General features: G+C 40.2%; 1 protein-coding gene across 6 annotated transcripts in view; it reads left to right on the top strand.

Moving 5' to 3' along the window:
- Window positions 1-26470, top strand: part of Psd3 (pleckstrin and Sec7 domain containing 3) — a 537529-nt gene that overhangs the window by 483868 nt on the left and 27191 nt on the right. For all 6 annotated transcript variants that reach the window (XM_075986909.1, XM_075986910.1, XM_075986912.1 and 3 more), the window contains 3 exons: window positions 2079-2149; window positions 23990-24147; window positions 24897-25041. In XM_075986909.1, the coding sequence (XP_075843024.1) occupies window positions 2079-2149; window positions 23990-24147; window positions 24897-25041 (374 nt within the window). The remainder of the gene's footprint in view (window positions 1-2078; window positions 2150-23989; window positions 24148-24896; window positions 25042-26470) is intronic.

Raw genomic sequence — 26470 nt, 5'->3', positions numbered from 1 at the left:
CCTTTTCCAGTTCACTTATTTACACCCACAGTCCCCTGAGTCAATGGAAGTGATAATAGTTCTTTACTCAGAGCATTGTGGTGAGAAGCTTTACTGCAAACTGACTGTAGTCAATGAACACTTGCTTAACTCAGTTATAATTGACCAGACTATGCCAGTCATAACTATAAAAGACTGTTATTATAATTAGAAAAAGGACCAGATTACATCTTACACATCTGTGGAAGATGGAAAAGTAGCAAGTACAGTAAAGGTGATTGGCATTGGTCCTCAGGGGCAGTGTTTAGGTTGCTATTTCACGTGAGCTGCTCTTCAGAATCTGTTTCTGATAGGTGTGCTCTGGTGATGCTAAAGAACCTCTGCTTAGCTTCATAGACATATCTCTACTTCATGTTAGAAAATCTCAATATCTCAAGTCTTAGAGCCTCTGACTCAACACTAGGACCCCCCCCCCTCTCTCTCTCTCTCTCTCTCTCTCTCTCTCTCTATATATATATATATATATATATATATATATATATATATATACATACATATACATATATACACATCTTATAGGAAACAGGCTTTTCTCTGTTTCTGACCAGCGTTTAGCCAGTGTTTTGCTTATACAAAGTTATGCAAATTGTCCACATATATTAATGTATGGGCTAAAGTCCTCAGGGATTGTATGAAATTTCAGGAAGGGATCAATTCTGATATAACATGAATTCTAGATTATACCATGCTACTTCAGAGCCCATTTCAAAGCAGGTGGCATAGCCCATGGTCACTCCTATGTGCTTGATTATCATGTGGGCAGGATCAGAATTTATCGTCTCCTAAAGTGCCATGACTACCTGCTAAATTCTCCCTCGCGTTAATTCACCTTTTTCTTTTTTTAATAAAGGAAATTATAATGTACCTTTTTTTAAACAAATATTTTCAGCACATAGCTTTAAATTTTACCTAGTAGAAACAGAAGGGATGATATTTTCTATTTCCTCTAGAAACCCGCAGAGCGGATGTTTTGAGGTCTTTCTTGCCAGGTGGCCATCTCAGTGTGCTGCTGGCAAGAACACTTGGACTCTGTAGTTGGATAGTTACCTGAATCCCAAGCTGAGAGTCCTGATAATTCAGCTAAAAGATATTTGTATATGAGTATTTCCCAAAATTAAAAAAGCCAAGTGTATACTTAACGGCTGACTAAATGCCCCTGCCCCTGTGTTTGCGCTAACATGTTCAGGAAAACAGCATACAAGTGTTGACATTTTCTAGACCCACAATTCAGTGTTATTAGAATAAGTAGTAAATTTTTGTCTGATCTGTGTTTGTGCTTGAATGACTTGTTGAGTTAATAGAACTGGTGAAGTAGGTAGAGAAAGTCTGCTTTATAGTCTAGAAAAACTAAAGGAATAGTAAGACTTATGAATGAACTGACTATAGGAATGTTTGAGGTAGTGCCTAAATCTGCTTATACTACAGGATCTGTGAATGCTAAGGATTCAGGAGGTCTGTTCTCAAATCGTTCTGAGTCTAGGGAAAGAGACATGGCACTGTGGCAGTATCAGCATCAGCCTTCTGCAGACGGCCACTGAAGTGACCGCAGGGCTGTGCTTTGGTGAAGCATTGTGAGAGAAGCAAAGGGAACAGTCCTTTCAAACCTCCGCTTTGACACGTCTCTTGAATTCATATGTATCTCTCATCTCCCTGTTTTTGTTTTCCTGGGGCTTTGTTTTTGTCTTTCTGGGAGCCATCTGTCATGGAGGACAGAGGGTAGAGCTGTGCTACCAGGGCTCTGTTTCCAGCTTCCCTTCCTCCAATTATAGGACATGTGCAAGATGCTTCTCTGCGTTCATTTTAAATAAAGAGGAAAGTCATAATGCCCGCTCGGCAGGATTACTGGGAGGATGAAATACAACAATTCATGGATAGTGTTTTAGAACAAATAGCTTTAAAGGAATTTTTAGTCATCATCCCATTGATAGCTAACAAATCAGAACATTAAAAAAAAAACCTATCATCATGTTGAAGTTTTAAACTGTTCTTCTGAAATGCTGATTTTTGTCAACTAAACTTTTACATTTTTCCCTTCTTAGCTCCCAGAGGAAAGCGGGGATGGAAAACCTTCTATGCTGTCCTGAAGGGAACCGTTCTTTACTTACAAAAGGTAAAGTGCAGTGGGTAACCAAACTTTACTGCTCTGAGGACACTGTCAAAAACATGGGTGCACACGTCCCCCTGCAATGACAGTTTATTGAAGTCTGTGAGCTGTGTCAATTACTTTGCCTGCCACTCACCAGATAACCCTGACATTACTTGATAAGGGTCCTTGGCAGTCAGAAGTTATTTTCTTTTCGTCGTAATTACAACTAACTCCCAGATCACATGGTACCATATAGACTGGCTTTCAGAGAGTTAGAGAGACTACTAAAGGAAAAGACAGAGAGCCGATGGACACTCAGGGTCACGTGGTGCAGAGTCATGTGATGAGGTATTACAGCCCACTACCGGCTGAAGTAGTTAGGAAGTAGTTCACAGCAGAGCTTATTCAAGCATAGGTCCAGGACCTTATTGAGTTGAAGTCCCTGGCACAGGAGGTAGGAGTCTATCACCTATAGATTCTATAATGCATGTACTGCATAATATGGCAATTCAGTAGATGGTGGTGATAATGGTCTTCCTTCCTTCCTTGATCTGGTGTGATTGACAAGTTCATGAACCTAGATTTTCTGATTTGATTTTGATATGCCCATGGGTTCCTGATCCACTTTAGTAAATTATTTTCTTTGCATGAACAAGTCATTAGTCTGTATCTTATGGTTTGTGCTGGGCAAGTGGTAGCTTTTAATCACAAACAAGATGTAGAGTCATTCTTATTAGTGTCTTCACTCAGAATGCAGGCAATAAACTGCTATTGTGTAGTGCCAAGTCACTAGGACTAGGTTTCGCATGGAAGTTCCTGTTCCATTTAGTATGGAGTATCTTAAAGCTTGTCAGCAGCTTAAAATAGGGATAGCCTGTTCATGCCCAACCGAGCTGTACAAAACACTGACTGAACATGTATCATCTTATGCTAAGGTATACAAAAAAGCCACATCAAACACCATAGCATTGTAAATTGACACTTTGAACCTCTCTGTTTCTCTGTTGTTGTCTCTCTGTCTCTGGGTACATGTATGTGCATGTGTGTGTATGTGTTTGTGTGTGTGTGTTGAAAGCCAAAGTTCTATGTATATGATAAAAACATGATCAGGGAAATGGATAGGCTCTGTTCTAATTGTTCCGTAGGCAATATAGTAAGCTGACCCTAAATACAGACCGGTAGCAAGGTTTGATTTCATAAATAGTTCTTACATAGATTGACTAGCCCTCTAGTATATTATTTAACTACCTTACTTCCAATCACACATGTACATGCACACAGGCTTTTGTGTCTTGAAACTTTTCCACTTGAAGTTCAGATGTATTCCAGTTTCCTGGGTACATTTTCTGTCAGATTCCTTTCTTCCAGTTCCAGACCTACAGATCTGTTCATGTTTCAGTTTATGCTTCCTATCGCCATGAAGGGTGGTCTCCTGAGCTTCTAGCTCCTAACTTTGTGTGGATGGAGACAGGAAGGTTAAGTGATAACTATATGCTTAACTGGAAGCTGTTCACCACTTAGTAAAGGCCAGCAGGGTTTTACATGCTCTGTGCTATGAATGTGCAGGGATGAATTAGGGCTGAGAAGAAGGAAGGCACTGATATCCGTGTTACCTGATGAGTTTAGAGAGGGGGACTTCTATATACCCTCTGAAATGTTAAAATATTTACATTGTTGATGATGTATCTGTGTGTGTGTGTGTGTGTGTGTGTGTGTGTGTGTGTGTGTGTGTGTGTGTGTTTGCATGTGCATCTGTGTGCAGTTGCCTGTGGAATCAGAAGAGGGTATCAAATGCACTGGAGCTAGAGTTGCGGAGAGTTGTGACCCATCTGATGTGGGTGTTGGGAACTGAGCGTCTGTCCTCTGGAGGAGCAGTACTTACTGCCGGCCCTCTTCCAGCACCCTCTTAGATGTTAACACACAAAAGACATTCCTGGTAACATGGCAAGTCCAAGAAAAGTATACCAAGAAATGAATAGAAAGATTGTGTGTGTGTGTGTGTGTGTGTGTGTGTGATGTATCGGAATACATATGTATGTGTGTATATAGTCTTTATTTTATATTTATAAAACTTTTATAATACTGCTGTTGAGTGCCTTTTAAATACCTAGTGATCATTTGTATATCTTTAGAGACATCCTATTCAAGAATTTTGTTTCTTCAAACAGCATTTTTCTTGTTCTTTCACGTCTGTTTTTGCTTGTTTTGTGAGTGAGTCGTAGATGTCTCTTGTTATTTGGAGTATTGAGCACCAGGTTCTTCTCCCATTTTCTAAGGGTATAGTTATTCAGTGTTTAGTTGTTCAGTGTAATGTAGTCCTACGTGTTTGTGCTTGTCGTGGCCTATCCAAAAATCATCACCAACAATTTCCTGTTTGTTTTTTCCTGAGATGTTTGTAATTTAGGTTCTTAAATATTCAGTATGTAATCCCTCTAGTTAATGGGTTTTTTGTTTTCGTTTATGTTTTGTTTTTGTTTGGTTTGTTTTTTTTCTCTAAGATGGATATGGATGGAAAGATTTCCCAGCACCATTCTGTTCCTCATGGTTTATCACTGGCTTCTGGTAAAGACTTGGTCCTGTATTTGAGGGACTTTGGGTTTATTCTTCTACATATTATTCTGCCTTCAGACCATGCTGGGCTGGAGCTTTGCTACAGGATTTGAAATCAATACTGTGATTCCTCCCACATTCATTCTCCATTCTCTAGATTGTCTTGGACACTTGGGGTTCTTTGTGAATATAGAATTTATTTTTAATTTCTGTAAAAAAATGTCAATAATATATTGATTCAAGTAAATGTATAGTTTCAATTGAATAAAACAGATATTTTAACAGCATTAAGTCTTCCAGCCCTTTTGAATCTTCTGTTAGGGTTTCTTATTCCTAATAATTTTATGTTTATTGACACATTTGTAAATGGGATGATAAAGTCCTCTTCAATTTGTTTTCTGTTAGTCTATAGATATGCAGCTGATTTTGTGTATTAGTTTGCATTGTGCAATATTGCTGATTTTATCTATTCTAATGGGTTTTTGGTGAGTTTTAGATTCCTTACACACATAAGCATATCAAAATGGGTCTAGTTTTCAAATAATTTCATCATTATATTGATAAAAAATATATTGAATTTTATTAAGTTCTTTTCAAAGATTTGTTAAGGTATATAAATATAAGTGTGAATCTCTGCATGAGGTTTTTATGCTTTGGTTGATTTTCCATTGCTAGATTATGCTTTATCCTTACTGAGAAATACTTTCAGTTTGGGTCTTGATAATTTTACTGTACCATTGAATTCCGTGTGCTGTGGTTATATGTAGGATTTTGCATCTATGTTCATCAGGAATATTGGATAGTAATTTTTTTCAATATATATATTTAATATCGTGGTTATGCTGACCTCTAAGATGAGTAGAAGTAGTGGCATTAATTCTTCAGCTGCTTGGTGGGATTAGTTCACTGTTGGAGTCATTTGGTCCAGGCTCTTCTTTGTTGCAAGGCTTTTGGGTTTTGATTTTGTTTTTTTTTTCCATTATTGAGTTTATCTTCATACTGATTATAGATGTGTTAGTAGGTTCTGTTTTTCCATGATTAAACTTTGATGATTATGTTTCTAGTGGTTCATCCATTTCTTTTAGATCATAATATTTTCATAGAGACTTCTTGATTTCAGTGTCATCAAGTGCAGTTATTTCACCTCTGATTTTATTTGAGTGCTTTCCTCATTTATTATTTTAACTAAATATTGACCAATTTTGTTTGGGGAAAAATACTTCTAGAGTCCACCATTTATTTCCATTTATTTTCTATTCCATATCTTCTTGTATTCTAGTTCTTCCCTTCCTGTTATAGCTTGTTTAGACATAAAATTCAGAAATTTATTGTTGCCTTCCTTTTTACTGAAGATGGATATTGCCAAAAATTCTTACTGGAGCTACTTTTGATTCCTCCCCTAACTTTTGATTTCATTAAGTTTTGTCTATTTTCATTTGTATCAAGATAATTTTCATTTTTTCTTTTCACTTCTTCAAACATTGGTTCAGAGCTGCAAGAGTAGGGCCAGTTTCTTCATAGTTTCTTCTGCTGTTTTTGTAGCACTGTAGTTGGAAACTGCGAGTGAAATTATTTCGGCTGCCTTAAGTCTGTGAAGATTACAACATAATGTGTGATATGGCGGAGAGAATGTTACGTGTGCACCTAAGAAGAAGAACGTGTCTGCTGTTCTGGACATGTCTGAATATTTCACCAATAGCATGCTTTTAGTCCCTCTCATTTTCCACCTGCCACTCTTCTATCTGCTATTGAAGTGGAATGTGGAAATCTATGCTTAGATTTTTTTCTTCACTTGTATCAATGTTTGATTTTGATTTTTAAGTTTGGGAGGCCTAATGTTGGAGGAAGAGAGAAGGGACAAGGAGAGAGAAATTTATTTATCTTCCTAGTGAACTGACCTTATCATTATTACATTACGGTTCCACATTGTCTCCTTTGGCAATTTTTGTTTGAAGTGTATTTTTCCTGGCGTAAGTAAGTCACTTCTGGCTACTGTTTACATGCATTGTCTTTTCCATGATTTTACTATATGGCTGTCTGCTTCTAAATCTAAAGAAAGGTTCGTACTGATAGCATTTAGTCAGTCCTTTTTTGATTTCTTTGTTTGTTAAGTCCATTTAACCATTTCCCTTTCTTTTAATTAAATAGAATAATCTGTTGATTATTGCTGTAATAGACCACAGATGTTGTGAAAATACCCTTCATTTTTTAAGGATGCTTTTGCCAAAAACAATTCTTCTGTGGAGTTTTTTGTTGGTTGGTTTGTTTTTACTTTTTGCTTTTTTTTTATTATACTCTCAATACACAAAATCTCACAGCCTCTCAGAATTGTTTCTGCTGAGAAATCTACTGATAGTCTTATGGGCATCCTGTGGTCTATGACAAGTCATTTTTCTCTACAGTATTTTCTTTGACTTTTCATAACATTGCGAGTCTTGGTGTGATTTCCTTACATCCATCATGTGCAGCTGGAGCTGTCCATTCCCTTGCCCATGTTTGAGAAGTTTGTGTCATTGTTTCTATGAAGGATCTCCCTGCTCCCTTTCTTTCTATCTTCTTAAACTCCCATGATGCATATGTTGGTGTCCCCTCCCTTTCTCTTTCTATCTTCTTAAACTCCCATGATGCATATGTTGGTGTCCCCATAGCCACTTATGCTTCCCTGTTGATTTTCACTCTTCGTCTCTTTTTAATCCTCTCAGTGGAGCAGTTCAATGCTTTTCTCCCTGAGCCAGCCCATTGCTGAGCCTCTGCTAAGTGTTGCATTTCAGGTGCTGCATTCTTGAGCTTAAAATTTCCTCTCCTGTCCTTTTTAGGCATTTCTGCATTTTCTTGAGCGTATTGAACCTCTTTATGGTGATTATTTCACATTTTATCTTATGCAGTTCCTATAATACTGTATACTTTCTTTTCCTTACAGTTGATTTCTAGTGATTTATTCTTCTTCCTTAAACCAAACTCATTGTATCTCTTCCAGGTTCTGTTTATAATCTTTCCAACTAAAGAAACAACCACCTCTGATAGTTCAGAAAGTGCTTGATACAAAAATGTTACCACTCAAGACCTGGTTAGAGATTGGCTTGAAGACATGTGATTTCTGTGTGGCAGTGGCCACACCTTTAATCCTGGGAGACAGAGGCAGGCAGATCTCTCAAATTTGAGGCCAGCCTGGCCTGCAAGAGCTAGTGCCAGGACAGGCTCCAAAACTACAGAGAAACCCTGTGGCGGAGGTGGGGAGAACATGTTATTTCCTGGTACCTGTGCATGCAATTTCTCAATTATAGAGGATTGCTAGTTCTTTTCCAGAAACCTGTTGCCTGCCCTTCCACCCTCTAACATCTGTCTTCATTACTCCAAGTTAACTGGCTCTACAGCGGCAAGGCACCCAGCTTTTCCTTTGTCTGAGAAGCCATTGCACATTCAATTTATGCCAATTCAGCAGTCAGATGCCATTTTCTCTGATAGTCCTAAGGAGAGCCAGAACACTGGATACATATTCTTTTCCTCCACATCTCTCCCAAGTGAGAAATCTGGAGCTGTAGAATTCTCCCTGAATTGGATCTATGCACCAAGGTCTTGCCTTTCTTCTTGTTCCCTGCAGCCCTCAGGCTCTCGAGCTATCAATTCCATTAATGCTGAGAGTGAGCCAAGGCAAAGGTTGAGTCCCCAGGTTGTCCATGGAAAGTCTAGAATAATGGCCACATGCTCTCCTCCCTTTTCCCTCCCTAGAGAGAAACTTTAAGGCTGAGTGCCTTTCTCCTGACTGTTTCAAGCTGTGCTGGCTACAGCAAGCCACCCACCACTTTCCTTTTGTTCTAAGCAGTCCCCAGGCATCCAAAGCATGCCAGTTCCATCCTGCTTGTAGCGAGCCAAGAGAAACTCATTACTTGATTAGTCTTCTAAAAAGCTAGAATGCCGAATGTATGCTCTATACTGAGGGGGAGGGAGGGAGGGAAGGAGAGAGAGAAAGAGAGCCCGGAAGAGACTTCTTGTGTCAGAATAGTCCCTTCTGCACCATCTTGAAGGAGGGGCTGGTGTGAGCAACGTGAAATCATTCTCCTTACCTGTCACAGTGTGGATTTCTCAGTTCTGTGCTCTCCTGCGGGTATGGCATGCTCGTAGCTAAACTCCAGCATTCTGTTTAATAGATACTTGGGTCTACATGTGTCCTGGCTAGTTTTATGACAACCTGCCACAAGCTAGAGTCATCAGATGGAAGGGAATCTTAACTGAGAAAATGTCTCAGTAAGATGGGGCTGTAGGCATTTTCTTAACTAATGATTTGTGGAGGGAGAGCCTAGCCAATTATACATGCCAGTAAACAACGCCCCTCCATGGCTTCTGAATTAACTCCTACCTCCAGGTTCCTGTCCTGCTCCAGGTTCCTGTCCTGACCTTCTATGATGTGGAAGCATAAGCTGAATAAACCCAAGTAGCTTTGGTCATGGTGTTTCATGGCAGCAATAGAATCCCTGACTAAGACAGTATGCCACTGTGAAATCAGTGTTTCTGCAGGGGCGTGAGCTGGGACTCCCTGTTCTCCTGTTTTGATAGCACCACTCTCAGGGAAAGTCTTTAAAATCTATTTGGATTTGTATAAGAATAGTTTTGGCATCTTGACCTTCTCACTCTGCATGTTAGCATAAACACTTTCTCATTAAGTTCTTTCAGAAGTGGATTTTTTTTAATCTAGTGACTGTCATAAGATGCCATTTTAACTTTTCCTCCCATTTAGGGTTTATGAAAAAGTTTATTTTAGTACACTTGTAATATTTTTGGTTAAATAATGTTCCATAATGTAACCTTTTTCAGTTTTTCAGACATGCCTTTTTATTTTTTCATAGTTACAAATAATGATGCTATCTTAGTTAGGGTTTCTATTGCTGTGACAAAACACCATTGACCAAAAGCAACTTGGGAAAGAAAAGATTTATAAATACGCCAGGTAACAGTCATTCACAGAGTAAACTAGGGGCAGGAACTCCAGGAGTGCTGGCGCCTGGAGTGTTGCTTACTGGCTTTCTTTTCTATGGCTTGCTCTGTTATGGCAGATATGACCACCAACCAGTCCATGGGGGACACCACCTACAATGAACTGAGTCCTCTCATATCAATCACTAATTAGGAAGATGTGTTACAAGAACAGAGTCCACAGAATCATCTAAACAGGACGCATAGGGTCTCACAGAGCCTGTACCCGGTGTGAGCTAGGTCCTCTGCATGTGTTACGGTTGTTGGTTTGCTATTCTTGTGGGACTCCTAACAGTGGAGTGGAGGTGTCTCTCACTCTTTCTTCCTGCTTTTGGGACTCTTTTCCTACTTGGTCACCTCATCCAGTCTTGATATGAGGGTCTGCATTTATTGTAACTTCTTATTCTGTGTTCAGTTGCTATCCCTGAGAGGCCTGTTTCTCTGAAGGGAAATTGAGTATGGATGGATCAGGGGAAGAGGGAAGGCATCTTTTTGGGGCGGGGGGGATAAGAGTAGTAGAGAAGAGAAAACTACAGTTAGGATGTAATATAGGAAAGACAAATAAAGAAAAGAAAGAAAATGTGCTAGAGACGTGCCTACAACCTGATCTCAATTTTCTCAATTGACACTCCCTCCTCTCAGATGACATAAAACTAGCCAACACATGCATATCTGTTTATTTCCTTAAAAACTGGGATGCTGGGAGTGTCATGAATCACAGAGTAGAAGCCGTTAGCAATTGTATTTTGAGATATTTGAAAACTGTCCGTGTAAAGGTTGCTCCAGCTTTCACTGTCTCTAACAGTTTTGTTACTGTCTCACAGCAGCTTTCCCAGCCCGGTCCCGGGGTTTTCATGCTTATTCTGAGGAAGGGACCTTGTTCGTTGTTGATGTACAAACTTAAATGGTTTACACACTTGAGTGTCTCAGGGAAATGGCCTTCCCTTGAACCCATCATCTGCAGAACTGAATCAGATCTGTGTGAGAAATGATACACTCCAGAAGGAAGATAGGAATATGTGAAAAATATTTGATTCATTGGTATTTTAAACAATTAGCTGCTATAGGATATATCTATAAGATTAAAAGATTTTCTCTTCTATGAATCTAGCCTTCCTTTGTAAACCCAAATACATGGAGATCATTGTTGATATTCAGATTAACCATGCTCTTACTTGGCCAATTATTTTGTATTGTCCTTTATTTCCCTATGGAATTGTTAGAGCCTCTGATTTATACGCTGTCTTTTGTGGCCTTAATAAATTAGCATATGTGCATGCTGAGGCCATACTGGTTCTTTCAGATGATTTTGTCTCTATAGGGAGCAAGGCTTTGAAATTAAATTCCACAGTTCACAGCTGTTTCTACGGCATAAATCCCATCTCCTGGCTCACTTTTTTGTTTTCTCTAAGATCTTTATCTTTGACTAACCCTCTCCTTTGAATTGCTTCTCCTGAATTACAGAATGCAACAGCATTTGGAGAGAGTTATGTAAAATTCCTTCAATAAAGAGAAAAGGCAAAGGATAGCTGGGGGGGGGGGGGAGACAGAGAGAGAGAGAGAGAAAGAGAGAGAGGACTAGCACCAAACATGTATTTATATGTATGTACATGTCATGTGTGTACACAAACATATGTGTGCATATATGTATATGTGTTTATGTCTCTGTGTGTACATGTATATGTGTGTATGCATGTGTGTGGGGTGTATGTGTGCTTAAATCAGTAAGAATGCCGGCCTTGCTAAAACATCTACTTATAATGAGAATTAGCTATCCAAGGGTAATGAACTGTATTCTTCCTTTTGTCTTTTGGTTTTTCAAGACAGGGTTTCCCTGTACGGCCTAACTGTCCCAGAACTAGCTCTGTAGACCAGGGTGATCTCAAGCTCACAGAGATCTGCCTGCCTCTGCCTCTCAAGTGCTAGGATTAAAGCCACCACTGCTCAGTTTCCATTTTTTTTTAATTTTGAGTTTTAAATTTTATTATATTTCTCCCTAGAGCATACCTATTGGTTGTCCACTGCCAAATAATCATCCCTGAAAACATAAAGGTAACATTATACAGCCTGAACAGGTGACATTTAGGAATATACACGCGTGTACGTATACACATGTAAAAGCCACTGGTAAACAAAGGGGACGTGAATTTGAAGGAGAGCTGAGAGGTCTCTGTTCAAGAGTTTGGAGGAAGGAAAGAGAAAACAGCCATCTTTTATAATCAAGTTCTATTTTGTTTTATTATTGTTAGCATTCCTTTAAAAATAAAAAAAGTCTTAAAACGTTGAATGTTTGAAACCTCAACTAGTAATGAACCATCCTCATTCACAGTAACCTCACATAAATCTTAGAGATTAGAACATCAGTCATTGGAAGCTTATTAGGTTTATTATTAGATTGTTTATGGGAGTCTTTGCCTGATTATGCTTCAGAATGGTTTGTTGGATACTGAGCTGCCCACATAAAGGAGAGTAAACAGACAGCCTTAGAACTGAGGTTCCATACAGCAGGCTATCAGTGTCCACTGCTGATAACCCCTAGTCCTCCTGGCTGCCTGGTGCACCAGAACTCAGTAGCAGATGCTAGACAAAAGGTAAATTGTGTAGTGACAATGTGGTTTGGACTTCATATACTTTTTGTTTTATATCCTCTCAGAACTGTGGAGAACTTGTCACATGTCCGATGCTATGAAAATTTTCAGGCTTCCAAAGGGTTGCTAAGACATAGTCCTACTTACATAAAGACCAGAAGATAGGGGAATATCAAGTAAAGTGAGCATTTACCAAAACAGTAGAACAAAGTAATACAGACACTGGAAAAGTTTTTACTGAAGAGGGCCACCCCAAGAAAATTTTCAAAGATCCAAGAATATATTGAACACAAAGCTCACAATATAGCACAGAGCATTTTAGCCAGAGGGGAAAGTAACAATTTGAGAGAATGACTCGTGTTCAATAATGGTCAGTAATACTTCCATATTTATACTGTAGGATGAAGGGGGGATAGCAAGCCATGGAATGATGATGAAAAATGTGTTTCAAATAACAACCATGTCATGAAGCCTAAAGAGGCAGAGTCACCACGGTCTGGGTCTGTCTTGTATACACAAGAAGCTGGTTTCTTCCTGAAGGAATTTCAAGCTGAGACTAGCACCCCCACCAGCACCCAAGTACTCAAAAGATTTAGGTGACATTGTCTTCCCTGCCAGGCAGCTCTTCCCACAAGACTTCTGTTGGGTTCAAGAAGTGCCACATTGCTCCGCCCTCTTGCTCTCGGGATGGCAGTATTATATCCTGAAAGTTAAGTTGTGGCTGAGAAAATGGAGTCACACCCATCAGTCCTTTCAGTTACTTGTCTTCTATATTTGGTCCTGACCTAGAAGAGTTTCTCTTGCCTTTTTTTAAAATTTTCACTTTCGAATGATGGAGTCAATAATCCTCCAGCACAAACCTATCAGTTCCTGCCGCAGCCTCAGTCATCAGCAGGAGCGTGAACTGATGCTCGGGTGTATTGTGTATTGTGTGCTAAACTGTGGGATTTGGTGGTTGGTAGCTCAAGTGGATTAGGGGTATCTGTGACTCATATTTTCAACATCCAATGTTTATTATGATAAAATTCCATGAAAAGGCCAGGCGCTCCTATTTTGGGATGCAGAGTATTGAGAAAAAGGCCACCATCACTAGACCAAATTCAGTTTAATCCATCTTAGCACCAAATCAGCCACTGTGTGGATGGGCCTGTGGTAGGTGTGATGCAAAGAATTTAGGATTTAGTATCGGTCCTGGACGTCACTAGTCTGCTTATATACTGCATCCATTCTCCTTTCTCAACCTAAATTTCCCATCCAGGTTCCTTGATTTTTGTCCAAAGAGTCTTCCCTCCTGAGTGCCTGGGTGGTCAGGTATCATTCATCACTGCATCCCAGCCCAAGATGGCTCTCAATATACTGGAGAGTGTTGCTAGAGACAGAAGGAAGCAAGGCTTGTGTGTACCTGATTCTGTGAATCAAATGTGTCTTCTAAAGGGACATAATAGCTAGCCACTAATTTTCTATAAAGGTGCCAAGGAAGGGAATGGGCTGCTAAACACGTAGAAGTACATAGAACTAAGCGCTGAGAAGAGACGGGCAGATCATGGAAGCAGTTTCAAGGGAAGCAATGTCTAAGTGATGTTAAAATGACAAGTGAAACATAGACGTCTCTAGGGTTCTGACAAGGATAATCCCATATGGATGCTGAGGTGGGAAAGCAGAACACATCTGGGGAGCTTCAAGATGAGTGGGGGTATAAATAGTGTTCAGGGAAGCCCAATTAAAGAACTGAGACAGTCCAAATGGACTGTTGGAAATGGGTTGTGACAGAATTCTTAGAGTTTGGAAAGGTCAGCCTGCCTGCAGTGTGGAAACTGACCTAGAAGCAGATTCATGCATACATCAGACTGGTTTGAACTAGGGTGTGTTAATCGGAAAGGGTCTAGTGGGTGAGTTCCAACTAAGGTAATGAATTCAAAATTGTAGGGAATAGTAAGTGACTGTGTCCAATAGGAATTCTGCATATTCAGATCTGAAACTGAGGGGGATGACTAGAAATATAATCTACAGAGTCATCAACAGATTATTGACAATCCAAAGCATAGGAATGATGATGTCATTCCAGTTTTATAGACTGAGAAGATAGGAACTGGGAATACACAGACACACCATGTGTCCCAGAGGAAAAGTCATAAAGGAAACTGGATGAAGTGGCCTGAAAACCAAGAAAGCTAAGAGAAAGTGGTGTCATAGGCATCAAGAGATGTCAGACACAGGAATTAGACCATATCGCATGAATTCAGTATCCAGAAAATCATTTCTAAAAAATGTTTTGGTAGAGTGATGGGTGGTAGATGCCAGGTTAGAGAAAAGTTGAGGGCACGAATAGGGAGTATATTGGCGACTTCATGTACCCTCTTCTGGTGTCCTGTGACTTTTGCAATGTCTGTCTCATTTCTCCTGAATCTCTGCATCTTTCCTGGCTCTGGTTTCTCTCTAGAGTCCTGATCTCTCATTTTCCTCTGACAGAAGTCTCATTGAAGTTTTCCACCCTATACACAGTTTTCTCTGCACCATTAGCTCTTCTTTTCTCTGGTCCCCTCTCAATGGCCTCTGACTCTTGTGCAACAGCTTAATCTACAAAGTATCCAAATAGTGATGTCAGAATCATTCCAAAATGCCATATTGGAGACTAGGCAGAAATGAACAAAGTGTCTACTTCTCACTGAGCCTGAATTGATGGTGGATATGAAAAGACCCATCTTAGGCAGTGAGTGGCTAGTGAACTCTAAAATTCATCTTACAAAAAAAAATGAGGTAACAAGATCCACATAAGATAAGGACTGTAGTCCTACCTCAGGGATGCTGCTTTATGGAATGTATTTGGGTGGGTTACAGATACAGGTTTACAAATTTCTGGAATTCTAAAGGGGAAACCCTGTAAGATAAAACACCAGAACTGGGGCTATTACAGATACTTAACACTTCAACCATTTTGGAGTCTGGGAACCGGTCATGGTCTGGTAGTATTGCCACACTGGGAGCTCTCTGTGTTACATGCCAAATCTTTCTTTCTTCTTTGTGTTACTTGAAGAGAATTCTGTTGCAGCTATGCCTAGGGTTTTATAAAAGTCCACCTGGAGACGGTTGTTTGTTTTTATATTTAAAGTATAATAAGAATCAGGAGTGATCCTGGCCCTCCAGGAAGAAAACACTGAAGAGACCAAACCTCCCAGAAGATGCCCAGAACTCGAAACTTGTGTCCTAAAGCCCTCAGTGCCAGGGCAGGCTGATCCCAGCCAGGCTCCCATGGCTCTTCACTAATCCTGTGCACTTCATCTGTGAAAGTGCTGACTCTGTGACCTTTCATGCTTTGAAAAGGTTACACACCCACCTTCAACATTTTCAGTCTATGCTGGTTAATACTTTTTAAAGAAGCAGGAGGTGGGCTTTGAAGCCTAGTGCTCGTTCCCAGAGAACTGTGTTCACACCTGAGTTTTCATGCATCCTAATTTAGATTAATGAACCAGTCCCGTAGATGAATGTGTCCACTGTGTGAGTGACACGGAGTATAATCACAGTTTTTAAAGCCTATACGTTCTTAATAAGATACTGCAGCTGGCAGCACTCCTGGGCTTTGGGGTTCTAAGCATTTATAGGCTGTGCTCTAGAGGATTCTGCTGAAAACCCAGTTCCAGTTAGATACCCAGGCGCAGAAGCTAGCTTGTTTCATGCAGTGGCTTATGGCCCTTCCCCCGGACAAGTAGATGGTAGCCCAGGTCGTTGTAGGCTTGCTTATTCCTTTGTGCTAGTTTCACCCACTCCTCCTCCCTTCACACATGCCTCATCTCCCTTCTTCCTTTCCCTTTTCCTTCCTGTTCCTCCATTTACCTTTCTTTCCCTACCTCATGTCCTCTGAACCTTCCCTTACTTTCAGTAACTATTACTGCACCTTTACCGTGTAGAAATTATGGAGGGGAACATACACATTACCTACTGGCTTGCCCTCCTGGGATTTGTACTCAAAGAAATGGCTGTGAGGGAGGAAGGGAGGATCAGACCTAGCCAGTGAAGTAATAATACAAGTAGACTCTAAAACACATGCGCACACATGCGCGAGCGCGCGCGCACACACACAACTGTGTGCATGTGCTCACACCATAGCACACATGTGGGGCTTGAGAAAGAGAGCAGAACTGGACTCTCACAACTTGTCCTCTGACCACACACTGAAGTGCTCAGGGTTGAAAAGGCTGCCACTGTCAAGGCTGTCCAGGGGCTCACACTCAGTTTTGGCAGCCTTGACAGCAGCAGCCTTTTCCAACCCTGAGCACTTCAGTGTGTCTTTGCTTGCTCTAGAGTTCTCTTCTTCCCCATCCCTTCCCCTTTCCCTCCCTCTTCTTCCTTTCTCCCTCCCTCCCTCCCTTTCTCCTTCTCTCCCCTCCTCCCCTCCTTCCTTTCTCCCTCCATCCCTTTCTCCCCCTCCTCCCCTCCTTCCTTCCTCCCTCCCTTCCTCCCTCCCTCCGTCCCTTCCTCCCTCTCCTCCCATCTCTGCCCCAAGCATGCCTTTAACAGCTTGTTAAGTCTGACACTGAGTAAAAGCGGAGCCGGTCTTCCACCATCCCGACCTTGTACTGATTAGAAAAGTAAATAGTGAAAATTTTTAGTTTCACTTAAAAAATTGTTTAAGACTTCTTAGTGTTTTGGTTTTGGTCCACCCCCTACTCCCAAGATTTTTGTTGAAAAACCCTATAATCTTTTCCCAAAGGCAGTTATTCTAACTCTCTTTCCAAATAACTTCACACTCATTAAACCTGTCTCTCTTGTCAAATTTTATCCTGGAAACTTTCTTGTGCCTCACTGCAGCCCAAGGCCATACTGAAAGCTAGCACAAGTCTCACGGTGCTCGCGCCCCTGCCAATGCCAACACATAATGGAAACGTTGCGTCTTTTCGCTGTTTTTGGCTTAGTCTCAGTTCTCCTCTCCACTCAAGTATGGAGTGTTTTCCCGCTGTGACATTGTTTGTGTATGGAAAATCAGGTTCAGTGAGACTGTCCCTTAGGCTTTCCGTAAGTGACTTTCACACATCTGCTTAGTTTAGTGGTGGATCTGTTCACTTGCTGCTCTTCCTCCTGTCCAGATTCGTAGACAGTCATACTCTCTCTGGGCTGTGTCAACACCTAGGAGAGTGAAGCTGGATGACTTTGGAAAGATAACTGAAAGTGCTAGAATTTTTAAAAGATAGCTATGAGAATGGTGGGAAATATTGATTGCCTTGTGAGAATCAAGCATTAAAAGACAAACTAAGACCCATTGTGCATGAACTGCTAGTTTCTTTGTTAATTTTGAAATCGATCATCTCTCTTACTGAAGCACAGAGCTGACCCGAGATGATTATATGTCAAGCGCTCTGAGGAAGGAATCATAACAAACACTCCAGTCATGTTGTAATCATACCTGCATGGCTACTGATATTTCTATTTACAACCTCATATCATTAAACAGGGCAGAGTTCTCAACTCTCCTTCCATTATTCTTAGTGAGCATCAGAGTATTTCTACTTGCTAGGTTTTTTTTTAATCGCATATATCCATTGTAGCCATTTAATAAAATATTATATAAATAGCACTTCAATAAAAAGAGAATCTGAGCATACTTTTCATTGATATTGATGAGTTTTGTTGCTTTCCAGATTGTACTTTATAGTATCTGAGAATAGAATCATTTTAAACTTGATGCAATAATTTGTGATTTGGCTTTGCAAAGGCTTTAATTATCAAACACTGTAAGGAAAAGAGCTCTTTATTTCATGCCTTAAGTGAATGAAAGATAAACACTTTGTGAAATCACACCTTCACTGCTCACTAGGATGGCAGGGTACTGCAGTGAGTCATACCAGATTGCAGGGCACACAGGTGAGAGCAGCGTGTCTGGGGGCATCATTTTCGCCTTTGTGTGCTGGAGAAAATGGGTTGTAATTAGATGTCATGGGGCATTTTCCTTCCGTATAGAACACGTCTTGGTTGGATTTATCATTCTCTCTGTTTTACATTTCATTTCCACAGCAAACAGTCTAAGGTTTGAAATGGTTTGATTACAATAATTTGTGCCTTATTCCTTCCTTCCCAACCTACCATTTGAGTACCATCTCCCAGCTTAAGCAGTAAGCACTGAGGCTCCAGGATAGATTCTGTAGGGTAAAGTCATCTTTTCACTCTCATCATCACCTTAGGTCTGGCTACCCTACCCAGAGTTTCTGTCCTTGTCACCTTAGGTCTGGCTACCCTACCCAGAGTTCCTGTCATTGGGGATGAGGGTGTGGAGGGAGAAATTTGAGTTACCCAAATGTACCTTCTTGTTAATATTTTGCATTTAAGATAATGATAACATTGTTTCACTATTAGCTAGAAAAGTAGAAGCCAATAGACATAAAACCCCTAACTTCAGTTTAGTCCTCATAAACAGACCCCAGCTTCCATTTCTGCATGTGGAGAACTTTCTTCCCAGTATGAACTGGTGTGTGCCTTGGAGTGCCTCAGCCTGCCTTGACATACAGTCTCTTCCAAAGCAGCGTTCTCTAAAAGCTGGTTAGCCAGCTTTTGGATATCATGGTAATTGTTTAAGGTGGGCTTATTTGCAAAGAAAGGAGGTTTGTCTGGGCTTATAATTCTAGAGGTATGGGCTCTGACACGGGCCCTCTAAACTCCAGCAATATCATGGTAGGAACAGGTGTTTCTCTATGATTCTCTCCCCCTTAGATGTCATAAGACTCCATCCTCGTCATCTAATCTATCACTTCCAAAAGACTCAACATCTGAATGCCATAGTTGGAATACATTTTTAATAGCATGGTCATAAGACTTTAAGAATTAAACATCTGCATTAGAATGGGGACCCTATGTATTGGAGGAGAACAGAAAGCTGACAAGTACTGATGGCTTTTACTTGTAAGATCCATAGTAAGTGTTGCCTCTTCACAGCCGTCGCAGTTTTATAGCTGTCTAAGAATGCCCTGCTTTACACCTAGTTCTGAATGGAAATGTTAGCAGAGAGAATACGCACCAAGAGTAATTACAGTGGCTTCAAGTGGCGAAGTCATTGAGTATTAATAATGAGCATCAAGCTTTGCTTAGGTCTAATTCACAGTCTGTTAGGTGTCACGATAGAGGTGAGCATTGGTCGAAGATTAGCTGTGACATCTCAAGAGGCACGTTAGAGAATCAGCGAATGGGCTAGTGGCTGAAGGTGTCACCTATTAGCAGAGGTATTGTCACTAATTCATAAGAGGAAAAACTAAGAGTTAATGAGTTTAGCCCGCCTAAGGTCACGAGGACATTAAATACCAGAACCAGGTACTTGAACACATAAGCTCTAAATCCAGATACCCATGTTCTGAACCACAGTTAGTTAAATGTGTTGTGTCCATTTGGCAGGATGGGATCAAGAGATTACCATGGACATGTACAAGAATTATCAGTTAGCACTGAGTACATCCAGATCTGGAGACCTTATGTCCCTGGTGCAACCACTGTGTGCAGTTGTGTTGTTTGTTACCGGGCCATTTCAATGACTATGTAAAGGAGAGTCAGTGAGATTTTACTTTTTCTAGACTAGTTAGATGAAAAATTAAAGTGCAGCCAAGCAAATTTATTGAATGCCATGAATAAAGATAATCATCTATGAGAGTTCTAATAGAAAATATAAGAAACAAAGTTTAAACTAGCAGGGAGATGGCTCAGGGGTTTAAGTGCTTGTTGTGCAAGCATGAAGACCCAAGTTCAGATCCCCAGGAAAAAAGACAAATAATAAGAACAACAAACAAGGCCAGGCATGGCACTATGTGCCTGTAACCTCAGTGCAAAGCCTTAGGGGTCCTTGGGGCTGACTGTCCAAGCCTAGCTTAACTGGTAGACTTCAAGTTCAGTGTGAGACTCTTCCTTCAAAAAATAAGGTAGAGAGTGAATGAGAAAGACACCAACATTGATGTCTGGCCTCCACACCTGAGCCTAGGGTGCACACACATGCACACACACACACACACATACACACACACACACACACACACACACAATACACAACATGCAGAATCAGAATGTCATTGGACTCTCTTAGAAACAGGAGGAAAAGAGAATAGCACCTGCAGACTGTAAAGAAAAAGACCAGGAAGTATTGTAACTGTCAGATTTTATATTCAGTTCCAAACCTGTCAAAAATACCCTGAAGGATATTTGAGAAGAGTTAGAGTATATGACTCACATTAAGAAAATATTTGAGAGATCAAAGGGCTAAGAGTAGAGATACCAAGACAGAACAAAAAAAGGAAGCAAGTAAACAGTGAGCCATGGACACAGCCGAATCCAGAACAAGGAGAGACAGCAGTAATGCGTAAGGTCAAATAAGGCTTCTTGAAACAAAAATCATAATAAGTATAGTTTAATGAGATTTTAAAATAAAGCATATGAAAGTATTCTAGCCAAATTTAGAATGCGTGAGGACAAGAAAGGTGAGATGGAATGATTGGAAAGTCGTGTTGACCCAGCTCAGACACGTGCTTCAGTCTGTGAGCCACTGTGAGCTCTGTGTAGTTGACTCTGTGGACTGCGTTCTTGTGGTGTCCTCCATCCTTCCTCCCCCTCTTCTGAAGGGTTCCCCTGGCTTCACCTAGTGTTTGGCTGTGCTCTCTGCATCTGCTCCAGATGACGATTGGGATAAGCACTGATACTATGCATAACTTGGTGTTCTTGTGGGACCACTAGCAGCAGGAGTGGGGGTGTCTCCAACTCGTCTGCTTGGTCACCTCATCTAGCCTTGATGTGAGAGTTTGTTCCTAGTCTTCTTGTAATTTGTGATGCCATGTTCAGTTGATATCCCTGGGAAGCCTTTCTTTTCTTTTTTTCTTTCAGGAAATTGGAGGAGGAGGAATGGATCTAAGGGCGAGGAAGTTATGGGAGATGGGGGACTGGGAGGAATGGAGGTGGGGAAACCTACAGTTGAGATGTCATTGTATATAAAGAATTAAAATCTTTAAAAGTCTTGTTGATATGTGTAAAAAGTTAAAAAAAATGTACAAATGTCATGTGGGTGATACCTTCTGAACCCCACCTTACATGACTGATCTACTTGATAGAAAGAGGACTTGAAATAATAGGGAGCTCATAGTTTTAAGATGAATACTTGAACCCTACATGCGCTAAGCTGTGGAGGACTAACTTGTAAAAACAAGGAAACGGAGGGAGGGAAAGCTTCCATTGCCTCTCAGTACGTGGGAAAGGCTGGTATGTTCTCCAAAGGGGACAGACAGTGGGAAAACATGTAAGGAAAGGAAGAGACCAATCTGTGTGCTTAATTATAAAAGCTTACATGTTTTATAAATAATGGGTCTTTGCAAGAAGAAGTGTAAGCAAAAGTCAAGATTAGCTGGCTACATGAAAACCCTTAATAACTTTGGATGAAAATAGACTTTATGGACCACATAAGCCAGCAATATTAAAAAATATATAATGATAAGTAACTAAAGCTTTAGGCACGTTCTGTTACTAAGATCAAATGACATATACAAAATTAAAACCATAAACTACCTAGACGTCAGTGAAAGACACAGTTTTCCCAACTGTATTACACTTTGTAATTCTTACTCAAGAAGAAATTATAGTTTTAAAGTCTTCCTTACTTAAAGAAAAATATGGCTGGCTGTAGTAAGACACAACTCTAATCTCAGTGTTGAGGCAGAGGCTGGGGAATTACTGTAAGATTAAGGCTAGACTATCTGTTTAGTGAGTTATAAACTAGACAGAACTACATGGTAGACATCATCTCAAAAGACCACAAAAGAAGAAAGATGAAAAGTAAAAGTAGTAATTATCTTTAAAATACCATATAAAAAAGAAGAAACTCAGAAGAACTGAGAGTAAAGCCTGAGTTGTGGAGCCCAGAAGCAGAGGTTCCTGTAAGTCCTGAACTAAAGTCTCAGCTCGCCAGTGCAGGTGTGGAGGGAAGACATGCATGGGAATGGAGGCAGGGATAATTCTCAGGTAATTCCATTACTGATCCTTTCTCTCCCTCCTGTTGTTTCTCTTTATCTCAGTTTCCTGTCTAGAAACAAAGACAGACGCTATGTTGGGAAAGGGGCCTTGTTATGCAGGATCTTGTTACAGCATGATCCTGAGGCCAGAGGGGAGTTGGGACTGGGGCTGCCTGAATGAACATGAAACCCTTACTCAGAAATACATGAAGAGAGTCATAGATTTTAGAGTGCTAAGCCATTGAGAAATGCCTTTCCTAAAGTACAAAAGACCTCCCCGCATAGATAGATTATAGTTATGTGGGCTGATGGACTCATACCAGGACATACATTCTAATGTGTTGGTTTACTTCATTAACTTTTATTATTTATTACTTTATTATTATTCTTTTCATTATCTTTTGTTCATCTTACCTTGCTACAAGACTCTGTCAGCAGCAAATTGTCGTCCCTGAGCTTTAGTAAGCCAAGACTTGCTGCAATCCCATTCTGGAAGCTGGCACTTAAGATTGTGAGTGTGGGAACGCTTTGTATTACTACTGATGTTTACTTCGTGATTAAAGGAAAAACCTTTGCCTCTCAGCTTGATACTGATGTGGATCATTAAACATTCAGCTTGTCTATTTTTTATTCATTTTGAAAAAGTTCCAGGCATTAATACATTTGAATTATTTGCATTTTGAATGGTATTGGTAAAAATCAGGGCAATATGGGATAAAATACTAATTGCTTTTCTAAAAATTTGGGTTGAATAAAATACCAGCCTGTAATGAGAATAATAAATCTTCTCTTTCATATGTTCACTATAGGTTAGAAAGTGATTGTGGGTATATGAGTGTGTGTGTGTGTGTATGTGTTTTTTTATAGGAGAAACATAAGCTTATTATCCATCCAGAAATACGTGCTGTCATAGCTTGTCCAGTACGCAGCAGATCGGTAGTTTTTTACATTGGTTTTAACCTTTTTTTATTCCAGTGAACACAACAACTAAGAGAAATAATTGGCAAACCTATTTTCAATTCTGATTATTATTCTGCTAGTGAAGTTTATGTTTTGGCTGTCATGTTTAGTGGGTAGCCATACAAAGGAAATACAAAGGAACCCTTTAAAACTATGAATTATGTAGTTCTTGTCAAAAAATAAAATTGTATATGCATGAGACCTTCCTATGTATTTTATACCTATTTAGAAAAATAGAACTAAGATTTATCTTAAGTTGATCTTCCTTTTTTCCCTCATCAGAAGACCTAGGCAAATTATTTCTAATCCATTTTTCTAATTATAATATTAACCACCTCCAAAGCTACCTCAGGAAAACACAGTGCGTTCAGATGAGGACCAAGAGATAGGTCCACCATCAGTGCAGCTCTGCTGGTGGTAGCTGCAAGCCTCTGCATGTGTCCATTTCTCTCTGAAACCAGCTTATACTACTGTTGGACCTGGCCATGTTGCAGGTTCCCATAATGTGGATGTGTTTCTAGCCTTCCTCAGAAGGGTGTTGCAATTAATATGTGTGTGTGTTTATATGTGTTTGTGTGTATACATATGTGTATACATATTTATATGCATATATATAATATATATTGGCTTTATAAAAATGCCTATGTGTACATTCATGTCTTATTTCACGTTGTTCAAAAATGTAATAGCTACATTTGCAAAGTTTCAAGAGTTTGTGCTCCACATTTCACTTTTGCCATGGATTTTCTAAAATGTTTTCCTTTAATTTGAGATTCAGAAAACTTGAACAGTTGTCATACTCTTGTGCTTGTTTTCTTCATATCCATCTGCAGGATGAATATAAACCAGAGAAGGCTTTGTCAGAAGAAGACTTGAAAAATGCCGTGAGTGTGCACCACGCCCTAGCATCCAAGGCAACTGACTACGAGAAGAAGCCGAACGTGTTTAAACTCAAGACTGCTGACTGGAGGGTCTTGCTCTTCCAAACCCAGTATGTTTGTTGGATTTGTTCTTATTTGGTCTTAGTCTCTTCTTCCTTGTAGTCCTTCTCCTCCTCTTCCTTCCACTCTCCATCTACAGGGAAGGAGAGAACCAGCGCTAACCTCCGTACTCATGCTTTGACATGCGCGCGCGCACACACACACACACACACACACGTGCACACACTTCATACATACACAATAATAATATTTTTAAAGAACAGTGTCATAAACAGTGACATAAAAATGTTTGTGTATCAGTGTTTCATCTCTCTTGTGCCCCAACCTAAGAATAGAGTTATTAGGTTGTGTTGTAAATGTGTATATAATATTTGAGGAAACTATCCAGTTCTTTCCACAGTGCTCAGGCATGTTGTCTTATAGTTTCTTCTATTGCATTTGCCTGTGTTCAATTTTTTAAAAAAATGTGTGATTAAAAGAGATGAGTTAATGTTAATATTAATATTGGCCTAGACTAACTAGCTTCTAAGAAAAAGAGGCTGTGAAGCATATATGCCATTTTCTCTATGGATCTTCCAGAGAGAGTCACAACCTTGTAATGTTGTGATGATCATTCCTATATGACCTTTCATTCCTATAGTGAGCCCTGTTGAGAATGTTAACCTCCCGTGAACTAATGAACTTGTACACCGAGAATAAATTATCCTAATGTGTCATTTTAAATCAGCGATAAGAAAAAGACAAAGTGTGTTCTACCTAGATACAGCACTAGCCTGACATCCACGTCTTCCTCTCCTAGGAGTCCAGAGGAAATGCAAGGCTGGATAAGCAAAATTAACTGTGTGGCAGCTGTATTTTCTGCTCCACCATTCCCAGCAGCCATTGGCTCTCAGAAGAAGTTTAGCCGCCCACTTCTGCCAGCTACCACAACAAAATTATCCCAGGTAAGGCGGTGTGATCATGCTCTGTACTGGAAGGAGCTCTTTCGCAATTTGAGTTCCTAACGTAGATAGCAACAAGGTGAGCACTCTCCTGGAAAAGTAAACAGTGCGAGGAAAATTAAAAGTTCCATTGAAAGGGTTTGGTACTTTAAGACATATTTGTTCATAATCCTGTCACTTGTGAGCTTTTCTCCAATTTGTTCTTGTCTTTCCTCCAAACATATTAGCCTGAATTATTAAGACTGATTGCTGCCAGTGTGGCACAGCTCTTCCTGAACAGCTCTGCTGTGTAGGAGTCACCTTCTCGGCTGTTTTCGTTGCAGTGCTGCCAGAGTACATCTCTCTTCCACTGGGGGTGGAGAGAATACTTAAGTTTCCCCTCCTTCTGGTGTAGCTTCCAAACAGAATTTCATGCCCCACGACACGCACCTTACAGTCTGTTGAGGACCTCCTCTTATACCCACCGAAGCAATCGCTGTCAAACTTGGACCACAGGCCCAGTTTGTATCCCTTTGTGATGGCCAAGATCTAGGCTGAGACAGGAACTGTGCATGTATCTCAGATATGCAGGTAGCTGGATAGGAAGAAAGGTGGATGACATGTAGACTCATGACTGGGACACTCTCTGCCTTCCTTAGGTCTTCCACCACTTCTGGACACTCAGATCTCATAAAGTACTATTTCTTGCATCTAGTCTTTGTTTTTGGATTCCAGTTATGTTCTTGTAAAAATTTGAAATCGATAATCATTAGATGTTGGCAGAGTCTGTCTGTTCATTCCTGAATGCCAAGACCAGAAATAATCACACAGAAACTATATTATTTAAATCACTGCTTGGCCAATCACTAGCTCTTATATCTTAAATTAACCCATTTCTGCTAATCTGTGTATCGCGACATGGCTGTGGTTTACTGGCAAAGTTCCGATGTGTCTGTCTCCTACAAGCAGCTACACAGCTTCTCACTGACCCTGCCTGCTTTCTCCCAGCATTCAGTCTAGTTTTCCCACCTAGCTCTACTCTGCCCTATCAAAGGCCAAAACAGTTTCGTTATTCATTAACAAATAAAAGCAACACATATACAGAAGGACTTCCCACAACAATTAGATACTAAACACTGTACATTAACTGAGGGAAAGCCACAAAGTAAACACTGGTAAGAAACAAGAAACCTGTTTCTTTTATGTTGAAGTATGTACCTCTTAACAGATAGTAGGTATTTGAACACAAAGCACTCTGCTACTCAGATGCAACCCAACTTATCCTTCACTTTATCCTGTGGTTTGACCAAAAGTAGGCTTAATAAAGACCACTGAGAAGACACTGGGAATATGTGTTATGGCAGAAGAGGCTTCTTGTGGTTGCCTTCCTCGCTGGTCAGAACTATATACCTCACCCCATACACATGTCTATAGCCTGTGATGTCGGGGTCTA

The sequence above is a fragment of the Microtus pennsylvanicus genome, chromosome 9 (genome assembly GCF_037038515.1).
Source record: "Microtus pennsylvanicus isolate mMicPen1 chromosome 9, mMicPen1.hap1, whole genome shotgun sequence".
NCBI lineage: Eukaryota > Metazoa > Chordata > Mammalia > Rodentia > Cricetidae > Microtus > Microtus pennsylvanicus.
This window is presented reverse-complemented; position numbering and strand designations above follow the sequence as displayed.